Source organism: Microcaecilia unicolor, chromosome 3 (assembly GCF_901765095.1).
Source record: "Microcaecilia unicolor chromosome 3, aMicUni1.1, whole genome shotgun sequence".
Taxonomy (NCBI): Eukaryota; Metazoa; Chordata; class Amphibia; order Gymnophiona; family Siphonopidae; genus Microcaecilia; species Microcaecilia unicolor.
In genome coordinates this window covers 206,210,216-206,224,608 of record NC_044033.1, presented here as the reverse complement: position 1 = coordinate 206,224,608, position 14,393 = coordinate 206,210,216, and the positions used below count along the sequence as shown (strand labels likewise).

Sequence of the window (14,393 nt, the reverse complement as noted above, 5' to 3'; positions counted from 1 at the left end):
TTTTACCTTTTTTTTTGTTTTTGTAAAAGTGCCCCCTAGGGTGCCCGGTTGGTGTCCTGGCATGTGAGGGGGACCAGTGCACTACGACTCCTGGCCCCTCCCACGAACAAATGCCTTGGATTTATTCGTTTTTGACCTGGGCGCTTTCATTTTCCATTATCACTGAAAAACAAAAACGCCCAGCTCACAAATTGTCGAATAAAACATGGACGTCTATTTTTTCGAAAATACGGTTCGGTCCGCCCCTTCACGGACCCGTTCTCGGAGATAAACGCCCATGGAGATAGACGTTTTTGTTCAATTATGCCCCTCCATATGACCTAAGATTATTACTTGCATAGTTATGTAAGAAAATATACATTTATATGTGATAAGTATGGTGGAATTAAATGAACCTTGATCATATATTAGTTAATAAATATGTATGAGAGAGATTTCTATGCGTATTACCTCCAGTGTATGCAAATCTCTATCATACATAATCATTAGGGACATCTTGAAGATCCAACTCATCTGTGGCCCTCAAGGATTGGGAAAGGATACATGCCCTGATGGGGGGTGGGGGGAGGTCTTGCGTAATATACATATCCAGTGGCCGCTGCCCAGTCTGTATCCTCATCTTTTAATTTCTGAAGCAGCTTTCAAAAAACAGCCCTGACCAGGATTTACTTAGCGAAAGGAAGAGACATTGACAAGGAGAGACAGGGACATAAATGGATCATGAGGGAAAGATGCAAGGGACAAACGGACCTGTCCCTGCACTGGGATAGATAGAGTGGAGAGACCTAGATAAGTCCAAAATCTACTTCAGCATTTTGGAGACAGGCCACCTCCTCCCCGTTTACACTTCTCACATTCTTCTCCGCAGGTCTCCTGAACTGATCTATAAGATGTTGAATCCTGCAGCTGTAATAGAAAAAAAAAATATTTCTCCCCAAGGATCAGTGCAGCAGCATCCAGGACCACCGTACTGACCCAAACTGTAAGAGGCCACCTGCACACTCTGTTCTATAGAACAATCTATAGGAACCTGCCAGCCCAGAATATTCCACTCACATTAATAAATGTCCCCTACGGGATCAATTCCTCCTCCTTCCTAGCTGTGATGGAAAATATTATGGATTGCTTTTCAGTCTTGCTTTGATTGATAATACATTTTTAAAATCTTCCGTCTTTGACCAAAAGCGGCTTTCCTTGTATATCTCAAAGAACAGGCTGGAATGTAAGGCACATCTCAAGAACAATGTATGAGATAAGGCACATCTCCAGAACAGGTTGGAATGTCTCTGAAGCCAGGTTGTGCAGGAGGGAGATGGGGTATGCTTAAGGTTCGGGAGATAAGCCACCTGGCCAGTGGTTTGTTTACCTGAACTGAGAGCATATGACTGAATCCTCATGTACATTCCTGGATAAGTTTTACCTTAATAAAAAGGGGGCTTGTTGCAGCAGAGCTTTGGGGCTCATTCTGTGAATGGACGCATCATGCAGAAAAAGACTTGTTCCTGGTCATATGGAGATGTAGGGCTTTCGCTGCAATGGGCCTCCCAGCTGATCAGATAAGGGCCTGTTGTATGTGTGTATATATATATATATATATATTTATATCTGTTTTATAGCTTTCTTTTAGTTAGATGGTTTGATCAGTGTGCATATCTCCTAATCTGACTTAGTCAGTTTGTATATTTCTTAATCATTGTGATGCAGTAACAGTAATGACTTATACACTCTCCATTTAAAGTACTAATAAAGAGTTTCATTTACCCAATACAAATCCAAAATAATCTGTAGTATTTTATTCTGTGTAAAAACCAAAAAAGGCAAAAAAAAATCTGCTTACAAAAGCAGTGTAATAATATGAAAGCAGATAAAATGTAGATATATAAAAACACAATTTATTAAAACAGAACCCAGAGGTAAAACAATACCCAACGTGGCCACGTTTCACCCTCAGGCTGCGTCAGGGGTAAAACTAAAAAAAGGGGAGTAAATTACTAAACCCCAAAACATGTACTAAGACCTCTACATCTGTCTTGTCCAGCATCAAACCAAACCAAACGTGGTGCTTGAGATAATAGTTTTATTCTGTGAGCAGTCTGTGGTGATCAAGTGAGCAGGCTGCAATACCAAAGCAATACAGTAGTTGGTGCTATGAGCAGGATTTGTAGAGGGGAATGGAATTTTTTAAGCAAAAAATTAGAAAGAATAAAGCGAAGAGTGTTATTGAGATCCCAGGATGGGATGCAGTACCATATGATATAATAGCCACTGAGTGGTCAAAATGTGCAGGTTTGTGTGAGGAGTGGGACTCCTGTTTAAAGGGGTCAGAACCCTTAGTGTGGTTAGATGTATACAAAAAGTTAAGATAGAACGGGGGAAGGAACAATATTCTGTCGGAAGGTGTGGATGGATTCTGTTAACCACTTATCGGAAAATCCATCGGAACCGTGATGAACAGCTAGGAAAATTGCAGAATTAAAGCGACAAATGTGTGACTTGAGTAATCAAAATGTAATGCTTAACTGTCAAGATAAATTGTTAGCTGACAAGCTGGATACATATCAGACCATTGCAGAGCATGCCGCAGTATGAGTGGCACAATATAAATACAAAAAGCGGAAAGGGAGAGTTAAAAAGCAGGGATTAAATGGGGGCAAGGTAGTATGCTGTCAGGGATGCCAAGTAGAGATGTGAGCCCTTGTGCCCGATGGAGGAAGATTCCCCACTGAGCTGTCGGCCAACCCCGAGCTCCCCCTGTGTCTCCCTCCGTTCCCCAGGGGTTGAGCCCCCAGGTGCGGGAAGCCAACAGCAGGAGGACCTGAGTCCAGAACAAAGTCCACAGGGCACGGCCAAGCAGCGGGCAAAAGAAGGACCAGGAGTAAACAGAAGCAAAATCCAGATCAGGCAAAGGTCAATACCAGGCAGCAATCCGTAAAAGAACCAGGAACAGGCAGTGGTCAGTACCAGGCAGCAAGCAGAAGCAAATCCAGGATCAGGCAAAGATCAAAACCAGGCAGCAATCCGAAGAAGAACCAGGAGCAGGCAGTGGTCAGTACCAGGCAGCAAGCAGAAGTAAATCCAGGATCAGGCAAAGGTCAAAACCAGGCAGCAAACAGAAGAGAATCCAGAAGCACTGCAACTACCCAGGAGACTGAATAGAAGCTGAAGCGTGGGAGGACTGGAGGCAGGGCTTTAAATGTGCAGGAATCAGGCCCAAACATGCACAGCTGTCTTCAAGATGGCTGCCCCAACTGGAGACGCCCTCAAGCCCAAATATGGTCTTCCTGAGGCTGCCCAACACCAAGATGGCCGCCCCATCCTAAGACGCCCACCTCTAAGATGGCCGCCCTCTCCTGGATATGCCCAAATCCAAGATGGCCACCATATCCTCAGATGCCCATACCCTGCACAAGCAGGGAACATGACATATGCAGTCAGCGAGCTCAGGTATATATATCGACAGATCAGTTCCTCCGCCCCCCTGAGGCCAGAACCCCTGGTGCTAGAGTTAGTGCTAGCATGCCCCCACAAGTGGAAGAGGAATGGCAAGGGTATGAGGATTTGTATCCCTGGAAAGAAGTGCAGCATCTTAAAACAAGCAGGAAAGTATGATTGACAGAATGGCCAGGCTTCCACCCACTTAGCGCGTTTAGATTTGCGGCCCCATGTAAATATAGAAATTTGTTGGAAAAATAGGTCCTTTCAAAAAGTGCGTGCTCTAGTGGATACTGGAGCTGAGGCCACTTTTTTATATGGGAATTCACATAAATTTAAGGGACAGAAAGCTGTCATTACCAGATTGGGGGGGGAAACAAATTGAAGCTGTATAGACTTGGGTGGCATTAAAAATTGGAAATTACCTAAAAAGAATATAAAGTTATGATTGTGCCTATGCCTGAATATATACTGGGTATAGATATATTAAAAGGATTGACATTAACATTAGATGATGGGAGATATCAATTTGGAGTTAAACCTTACATCCAATCTCGTTCAATTACTGTGGGAGAGGTGAAAATGACCCCAATAGAGATTCCCCAGCCACATGGACTATTCATTTGAAACAGTATAGAATACCAGGGGGGCTACCTTGAGATCAGTATACTATCAAAGAGTTAATGGAGAAGGGGGTGATTAAAACTATCACCACAGATTGGAATAATCCGGTCTGGCCAGTCAGGAAAAGTGACAGTTCCTGGCGTATGACTGTGGATTATCGGGAACTAAACAAAGTTACACCCGCTTTAACTGCTGCAGTCCCAGATACTATTACTTTGAAAGAGAGAATACAGACACATTCTGGCAGATGGTATGCTGTAATAGATTTGGCTAATGCCTTTTTCACAATACCAGTCAATGAGAAATATTGGGATCAATTTGCCTTCAGTTGGCAGTGCAGGCAATATGCATTCACCCAACTACCACAGGGCTGGATTCATAGCCCCACTATCTGTCACTGGATGGTGGCAGATCATTTAGATGAGTTTCCTCTAGCTGATTATATGCAAATTGTGCATTATATTGATGATATTATGATTCAAGGGAAAACACAGGAAGATGTTCAGACTCAGTTGGAGTTGTTAATTGTACATTTAAAGGACAAAGGATGGGAAATAAATCCTGATAAGATACAAGGGCCATCCCAAACAGTGAAATTTGTAGGCATCCAGTGGCATAATGGTCTGAGGGAAATGTTGACAAAAGCTAAACAGAAAATTTTGGATTATTTGGCTTTCAGAGACAACACATACCCCACCTGGGGCAAATTTTAGCACCATTATATAGAGTGACTAGAAAAAAAATATGATTTTGAGTGGGGAGAAAAGAACAACAGGCTTTTGAAGCAGCACAGCAGGCAATACAAACTGCCTTAGATTTGTGGCCAGTGCAGCCAGGAGAGGTAGAGCTAAGTGTCTCAGTAAGTAGTCAATATGCAGAGTTGTATGGTGCCTATATGGCTTTGAAGACTGAGAATTTAGGACAATGTTACATTTATACTGACTCATGGGCTGTGGCAAATGGATTAGCCACGTGGCTACCTACCTGGCACAAGAACAAGTGGAAGATTAATACCAAAAATTTGTGGGGTAAAGAATTGTGGCAAGACATTTGGAATTATGTACAAAATACTACTGTTACTGTTTTTCAATTAGATGCTCATTGCAAGGGTGACACTCTAGAACGCCTTCACAATGCAGTGGTTGATGAACAGAGCAAAATGAAAGCTCTCAAGGTGGAAACTTTGGAAGAATCAGATTAATTGCTCAGGTTTGGCGACATGGGCGCACCAGAAATGTGGACATTTGGAGAAAAGGCCACTTACAGGTGGGCAACAGATCGTGGTATTAGTGACAGTTTTAATAACATCCGTAGTTAAACTAAGGGGCAATTACAAAGGGGAAAGTTACCTGGACAGATTTGGCAAATGGATTATATAGGACCTTTACCCAATTCACGGGGATGTCAGTATGTATGTACAGCAGCCGATACTTATTCTGGATATTTAATTGCATATCCTTGCAGACGAGCTACCCAGATTAATACCATCAAAACTTTAGAATTGATATCCCTTTGGTATTCCCCTTCAAATTCAGACTGATTATGGTTCCCATTTTAGAGGTCAATTAGTACAACAATACGCTTCAGACCATAATATATATTGGATTTTTCATATTCCCTATTATCCACAGGCAGAAGGTTTAATTGAATGAATGAATGGGCTGTTGAAACAACAAATACGTAAAATAGGAGGATCATTAAAGAATTGGAAAATAAATTTGATAGAGGCCTTAAGAATACTTAACAATTGGCCTATTGGGAAGTCAGAAACACCCCTAATACGAATGGTTACTCCTAACCTACAAGACGTAACTACTAAACATGACCAATTAGAATATTGGGAAATTATAGCAGGAGCTCTGATGTCCTACAGAGCCACTCCAGGAGCGGCAGGGCTGGATTTATATGCTCTACGAATGGTTAAATTGTTACAAGGAGATATTTAAATAATAAACACAGGAATAGGATTGGCTATCCCAACCGGATATTTTGGGTTGATAGCCCCCCCCCCCCCCCCCCCCCCGCTCAAGCTTGGCAGTGAAAGGAATACAGGTTTTAGGAGGGGTGATTGATACAGACTATCAAGGAGAAGTAAAGGTTATACTTAATAACCAAGGTCCACACGATGTGTTAATTCAGGCTAATGATAGAATTGCTCAATTATTAATTTTACCTGAGTTACAATCTGGGATTGTGAAATTGGATCCACCCACCACCTTTACCATATGAGGTGATAAAGGATTTGGATTCACTAATTTGCAGGTGCAAAGGTGTGGGTTACCCAAGAAAATGGGACCCCACAGCCTGCTGAAATTATTGCCCAAGGGGCAGACAATACTGTCCTGATCCTCTGATTTGGGCAGGAAAAATGGACTTATGTTCCAGCGAATAAATGTTATCTTAGAGAATAACTAATCTGTTAACTTGTTTCATTCATAGATCCTTGTAAGAGTCAGTATAATCCTCCTTCTTATGGTACCTTTGGGTAGTGCCATTACCCCGGTTGGACGACTACATCTTACCACCGAAAGGCAAGGCAAGCTGATTTGGCAATGAAAGAATCAGAGTGAAATCCGAAAACAAGACAATTACACATGCACGGCTTATCGAGCATGCTCTGTGGTAACTATGGTTTTCACAGGAACAAAGATACAATCATGGAAAGAAGTTCAGCCATATGGAACGCGCTTATGTTCAACCGCGAGATAAGTGCTTATAACAGTTCACACCAATATAATACAGAAACAATTTTTTGTTTGTATGTAGAGTACCCTCAGATATTTTCCACTATTTCTGCAGTCAATAATGCTGCTATAAAGTGGCATAGCACTTCTTTCATCAGGTAACTCTCACAAATTTTTTGGGGGAGCAACACTTGCTCATTTTTACATGCTTCCCATCACCTCATTGCTATAAAATCACTTATTACTTAAAATATATGTATACTTGGTGAAAACTGTGCACTTATCTTGTCTCGCTGAACAATTCATTCCTCGCCTTCCCCTGAAACCGCCCAGGTACTCTACATACAAACAAAAAATTGTTTCTATATTATACTGGTGTGAACTGTTATAAGCACTTTTATTGAGTTGGTGGCTAACAGTCCTGGTTTGTGTGTATATGTTATCGGATGTTACCGGAGACATTGATATTGTGGAATCGTTTCCAACCACAAGATAAACAATTACTTTCTGCTCGGGTTACTAATAACACCCAGATTCAGTGTTGTCGATTTAATATGGCTTGCACAGCTAAGCTTCGCTCAAATCAGAGACTGACAATACAACAGTGCTGTCCTAAAATTGCAAGCTTTGTGGACATTTATAATCGAAAGTGATCGCCGGCCATCTTCCGACACAAATCGGGAGATGGCCGGCAATTTCTTAAAAGCGGCAAAATCGGTATAATCAAAAGCGGCATTTTTAACAGCATTGCCGCTTTCCTCTCACTTCGCCGGTGAAAGTTCAAGGGGGCGTGTCGGTAGATTAGCAAAGGCGGAACATGGGTGGGCATGGGCGTGGCTACTAAATGGCCGGCTTTCACCGATAATGGAAAAAAAAAAGCGGCGTTAAGCAGGATTTCGCCGGCTTTACTTGGTCCTTTTATTTTCACGACCAAGCCTCAAAAAGGTGCCCAACTGACCAGATGACCACTGGAGGGAATGGGGAATGACCTCCCCATACTCCCCCAGTGGTCACCAACCCCCTTCCATACTAAAAAAATAAAACTAAAAACCTTTTTTGACAGCCTGTATGCCAGCCTCAAATGCCATACCCACCTCCATGACAGCAGAATGTGTTGTATCCTCCGACAGCCTTTCCCTGGTTGTGATGTGGCTCTCGGGTGAATGTGACACCTTTTCTGTTAGGTGCCCTGCAGAGTCACTTTAGCAATGCATTGTGGTGGGTGTAGGGTACTGGGCTCTACTCCATGGTGCTTTTCCCCCCTGCTAACTGGGTCAGAGTGTGCCCTGTTTTGTTTCCTGTTGTAGTCCATGCGGTAGTGGCCATTTTTGTAAGCCAGTTTTAGTTCCCTTTCCTGTGTTACCCACGTTAGAGAACGTAGTTCTTACCTTGAATGGTGCTGAAAGAGAGCATTGTACACCATTGTGCCAGCTCTGACCTACTGCTAATCTTAGTACCAGGGGACTCTTTGCCAGTGAGGCACAACCTCTGGTCTGCAGTTAACTGTGAGTAAACGTGGTTATTTCAAGAAAGGACTTTTTCAGAGAGATTAGTCTTCAGGTGTGAACTGGTGTGCCAAAGTTATACAGCAGCAATAAGTCCTAGAGGCTGTTTGCAGGTCCCTGGAGCAATTTTAGTGGGTGCAGTACATTTGTGGGTAGTGGGTTTGGGGGGCTCAGCTCCCAAGTAAGGGAGCTATGCACATGGGAGCTTTTCTGAAGTCCACTGCTGTGACCCCTAGGGTGGCTGGTTGGTGTCCTGGCATGTCAGGGGAGCCAGTGCACTAAAAATGCTGGCTCCTCCCACGGCCAAATGCCTTGAATTTTGCCGGGGTTTGAGATGGCCGTTTTTAGTGCACTGGCCCCCCTGACATGCCAGGACACCAACCAGCCACCCTAGGGGTCACAGCAGTGGACTTCAGAAAAGCTCCCACGTGCATAGCTCCCTTACTTTGGGAGCTGAGCCCCCCAAACCCCCCCCAAACCCACTTTCCATTATCGCTGAAAAACAAACCCGGCCATCTCAAACCCGGCAAACTCCACGGCATTTGGCCGGGCTAAACCGTATTATCGAAAAAAAAGATGGCCGGCCATCTTTTTCGATAATACGGTTTTGGCCAGCTGTAGCGCCGCCGCCAACATAGATCGCCGGCGATCTATTTGGCCGGCGACATTCGATTATGCCCCTCTATGTTACTATACTTGATTCAAATCCAGGGGTACACACTAACAACCTAGTTCGTGTACCTTCTACCTGTATAAATATTGCTATAAATCATCAGAAGAATGTTCTTCATTTCAATATTACTTTTCCTCAACTGCCCAAATGTAGAGTTAAACGAGCTTGGTATGACACCTTATTGGGAGCTTTTGGTGCAAGTGCAGGAGTAATAAATGCTATTGATTGAGAGCGATGTGGGGGGAAGAGGGGGGAATTAAAATGGAACTTGCAGAGGTTTATCTAACATTGTGAGTGCATTTGACATTTTGAATTTGTACTTCCTGTTGATATTGGCTTAAGCTATGCATAATGTTGTCATTACCATTGTCAAATAAAAATTATTAAAACATAAATGCTATTGATTCTGAGCTGATTAATATCAGTTCCAATACGCTTAGCTTTATAAGCTAATTACTTTGTAAGCTCAGTGGATGCCAACGGTGTTTGAACCACAACAGATGACTTTACAATATGATAAAAAGTTTTCTAAACCTTTTCAATTATACTCAAATAGCCCAATTACAAGTAGATGTCAATATAACATATTTTATGAATTGGACTACATGCACGTTGCAGCATTTATTTGCCCTCATACAAAGGAATAAGGCTCAGGATGATTTAATGACTAATTCTGAATATTTGTGGAGGTGAATCTTTCACCGGTGGATTCCTTCCGCAAATTGGATTTTAATAACTCCAAATACTGTAATATGTACTGACCTCTTTTGTTCTGGGCAAATTGTGCATTTTAATGTAACCAAGCAACGTGTTTTGTGTAAATTTATAATTTTGCCCATTGTTTTTGCTAATGAATTTTGGTTACCACATTTTTCTGGAAATTATATTGGGACAGATAATATTACTTATAACTTAGAATTTTGCCAACATACCATTAATGGGGCTATTTGCGGACAACATTCTCCTTTATATGAGCCGTGTTTATTACAGCATTCTGTTAATGTTTGCCCTTGGACCATCCTACTACTGCTATGTTTATTGAAATTAATGCTCAATATATTTGTTTAGCTTCTTATGATGTCAATGCAACCCATTTATATAATTTATCTTATCTTTTTTCTGGTTGTTTTACCAATGTCACTCATTTATGGTTGGCATGGACAATTATATACCTTTGTACCAGATATAGAGCAACAATTGACCCTACATTGGTATCCACAAGTACTAAATATAGCCGACATTTCATTAAGTTTACAGCCTTTGAGAGATGCTATACAAAAAAACCTGAACTTTTACAACAATATTTGCAGAAGTGCAATAAAACTTTGTTTCAACACCAGATTGATACAACTCTCACTGGAGATACACTTGTGGACATTTCTTCACGCTTGCAAAAAGCTACCGCCCATAATTGGTGGGACATTTTCTCTGGACATTCACCTTCAGCTACTTCGAAAGCTAATCAAGAAATGTATTAAGTTATGTCCAATAAAAAAGATATCATCTTATTTTCTTTTCCATGTTTTATTTTGTTTGATTTCTATTGATAACCTTCAGCTACCAAAGCATTAAATTTGCTATTTCATCCTATCTTAATCATACTTTGCATAATCATAATTTTGACTATATGACTATATCTTTGCTTAAAGCCCACCTCTTCAATGCCGCGTTCGGTACCTAACCCTTACCGTTCAGTGAATCCAGACTGCCCCAATTTGACTGCCATTATCGGACCGACCGTTCACTTGTCTATTAGATTGTAAGCTCTTTGAGCAGGGACTGTCTCTCTTTGTTAAATTGTACAGCGCTGCGTAACCCTAGTAGCGCTCTAGAAATGTTAAGTAGTAGTAGTAGTATATGGAATTGTTATCTTACTCATTATATGCAAAACATATCTCATAGTTATTCTATTATACCATTATTGTATAAGCAAAATTGAAAAGCAAAGATCTGAATGTGATGGAAAATATTACGGATTGCTTTTCAGTCTTGCTTTATTGATATACATTGTTCTTGAGATGTGCCTTACATTCCAGCCTGTTCTTTGAGATATACCAGGAAACTCAATACACTCTCTTCTGAATTCTCTTCCCCCGTATTTTCACCACACTTAAAACTCTACCCACAGATAAAATTGTCATACCCTAATGTTCTCTTGATATTGTTCTATCACCCTATCATTCCCCATTATTACATTCCATCGTTTCTATTCCCAAATGATGTTTTGACTTTGACTTTGTCTTCCCATAACTCTTCACAATGTAACCCATAATCGTACTGTAACAAATTGTATTTCCATCATTCACAATGTATTGTAAGCCACACTGAGCCCGCAAATAGGTGGGAAAATGTGGGATACAAATGCAATAAATAAATAAATAAATAAGTCACTTTCGATCAAAGACAGAAGATTTAAAAAAATGTATTAAGATAAAGCACATCTCAAAAACAATGTATGAGATAAGGCACATCGCAAGAGCAGGTTAGAATGTCTCTGAAGCCAGGTTGTGCAGGAGGGAGGTGGGGTATGCTTGAGGTTCGGGAGATAAGCCACCTGGCCAGTGGTTTGTTTACCTGAACTGAGAGCATATGACTGAATCCTCATGTACATTCCTGGATAAGTTTTAGCTTAATAAAAAGGGGGCTTGTTGCAGCAGAACTTTGGGGCTCATTCTGTGGATGGACGCATCGTGCAGAAAAAGACTTGCTCCTGGTCATATGGAGATGTGGGGCTTTCACTGCAACGGGCCCCCCAGCTGATAAGATAAGGGCCTGAATGATGTAATTCCTGACCAGTGATGTATGTATAAATATATATCTTTCTTATTTTACTTTTCTATAGCTTTCCTTTAGTAATGTACTCGATTTTATGTGTATTTCTTAATCATTGTGTAGTTGGAACAATAATGACGTATACGCTCTCCAATTAAAGTGCAAATAAACAGTTTCATTTACCCAATATGAATCTGTAGTATTTTAGTCTGAGCAGTCTGTGGTGATCAAGTGAGCAGGCTGCAATACACTTCCATGGAACTTCATTGTGTCCCCTACTCTTTGTACTTTTTGAAAGAGTAACAGATGGATCCACTTCTACTTGTTTTATACTACTCACGATACTGTAGACCTTAATCATATTTCCCTGTCTCTTTTCCAAGCTGAAGAGTCCTGCCCACTCTGTCTGGCACATGCACAGACCTTCAACACAAGTGCTGTATCCTTCACATCAAATCATTGGAGATTCTCTCCTTAACAATGTGGAGCAATAGAAAGTGAGGTATTTAAAAATATCTTTTTCTGTTTGGTCATGAAAAGGTTTGCTTAGTGTGGTGCCATTTTGGTACCCACAGCAGTGCACATAATTTGCAGATAAATATTGAAATGGAAATAGTTGTGAGTTAGAAATTATAGTTTATTAAAACTTGCAGAACTTGGAAGTTTACAATAATTAGAGTAGAAAGGAACTACAGAATTATGATAGGAAATAACATAACCCAATCAGACCAATTTTGTAATAGTTGCCAGGTGGATGTTTTTAGGAATTTATAGCATGCAGCTATGGAAGCTGCATGGGGAATGTTGTTGTATATAGAGGGCTTAAATTTAAGTGTTGATGATCTGGAGGCATGGACATACTTACAAAAAATGAAAAAGGGAGAAATCTTTCTTACATTCAAAGACTTATATGGTCTTTGCCAGAGCCGGTGGTGGGAGGCAGGGTAGACTTATACGGTCTGTGCCAGAGCCGGTGGTTGGGAGGCGGGGATGGTGGTTGGGAGGCAGGGATAGTGCTGGGCAGACTTATACGGTCTGTGCCCTGAAGAGCACAGGTACAAATCAAAGTAGGGTATACACAAAACGTAGCACATATGAGTTATCTTGTTGGGCAGACTGGATGGACCGTGCAGGTCTTTTTCTGCCGTCATCTACTATGTTACTATGTTATGTAATTAATCTCTGGAACTCACTTCCAGAGGATGTGGTAACAGCAGTAAACACTGCTGGGTTTAAAAAGGTTTTGACAAGTTTCTAGAGGTAAAAGCCATAGTCTGTTAATGAGATGCACATGAGGGAAGCTATTACTTGCCCTGGGATTAGTAGCCTGGAATGGTCTACAAACTGGTTTCTGTCAGGTACTTGTGACCTGGATTGGCCACTGCTGGAAGCAGGATACTTATGACCAGAAGAGCATCTGGTGGTAGCTACTTTATGTTTGCCAATGCGAATTCTGCTGTGAAGAGTAGGACGAGGCAGAAAGGAGCAGTGGGGGGGGGGGGGGGGGGGGGGGGAGAGGCTGAGAGTGGAGCTATAGGCAGACAATAGGAAGGGGTGATGGCCTGGGAGTGAGAATGGAGCAGTAAAAGGTTAGAACAGAAAGGCAGTGTAAGGAGGAGAAATGAATAGAGTGGGTAAGGAAGGGGTGAAGGGAATTGAAAGGGTTATTGGTTGGGGAAGAGAATGTTGCTGTAAAAAGCCAGAAATGTCTAAAAGGTAGATCAGGTTTGTGAATAAAGAAGGATCAGGTGGGGTGCCTTGTTGTTTTACACCGTTTTCTGTCCTGTGAAACATAGGAGGGTGATATAATCCATCTCACCAGCTGAAATCTCCTATCTGCTCAGGGCTGGGTGAGGTTCCAGCAGTCAGTACTGCAGGGATCTCAGAAGGATCAGTCTTGGAGCCAACAGGAACCTCTTTAGGTTGTGATTCTTTCATATCCCACGAAAAGCTGGCATTGTACAAGGACCTCCACCAGCCCCTTCCTCTAAATTCATTCAACAGAAACAATGAGAAGAGCAGGGGCTTCTGGTAAAGCACTTTAGTCAATAGCACCTGACGAGATAAAAATGAGAGAGAGTCTACTGAAACTGGTTACAGAAGAATTTGTAAATGTCATTTCAATAGAAGAAAATACTCTTGTACCGTAACAAAACTGAAAAGAACAAATATATCTTTATTGGACTAACATCACTTTTTTTATTAGCTTTAGAAGGCAATACCTTCTTCATATCAGCTATTCAAAAATGATTAAATGACATCAGCACATATGTGACTGACAAAAGCATTCTGATGACAGTCATGTGGAAAGGTAGGAGTGGATGGGATGGGGGAGATGGGTGATCAGAGGGTGACAAAGCAGTATAATGTTGGTTTATAATGTGATAGGAAACCCAGATCTTTGAGTCCTGTCTGGTAGATGTCATTTTTAACATCAAAAAAGTTTCACATTGCTGAATGGTTATGAAGTTTTCTTTTAGTATTCTCCCCATGTCACAAGACTGCTCAACACAAAGAAAAACAATTGGTGAGATCAAAGTAATTGCAACCAGGGGAAACATTTATTGATAATACTAAAAAAATGTAAGATACAAAGACTGAAAGGCTGGTAGGTCCAAAATATCAAGACTAGATGGACTCAACAGGCCTGTGTTTCAGTGCAGCAAGCACCTGCCTCAGGAGTCAGATATTCCTCAGGGGGAA

The 14,393-nt window shown here is 41.5% G+C and overlaps 1 protein-coding gene across 1 annotated transcript in view; it reads left to right on the top strand.

The window, feature by feature from the left end:
- The window catches only part of LOC115466165 (HLA class II histocompatibility antigen, DRB1-10 beta chain-like), a 32,302-nt gene extending 24,974 nt beyond the window's left edge, over positions 1-7,328 (top strand). The window contains exons 6-7 of the mRNA XM_030197250.1: positions 869-982; positions 6,496-7,328. Coding sequence (XP_030053110.1) covers positions 869-882 — 14 coding nt within the window. The 3' untranslated portion in view covers positions 883-982; positions 6,496-7,328. The remainder of the gene's footprint in view (positions 1-868; positions 983-6,495) is intronic.
- The last annotated feature ends 7,065 nt before the right edge of the window (positions 7,329-14,393 follow it).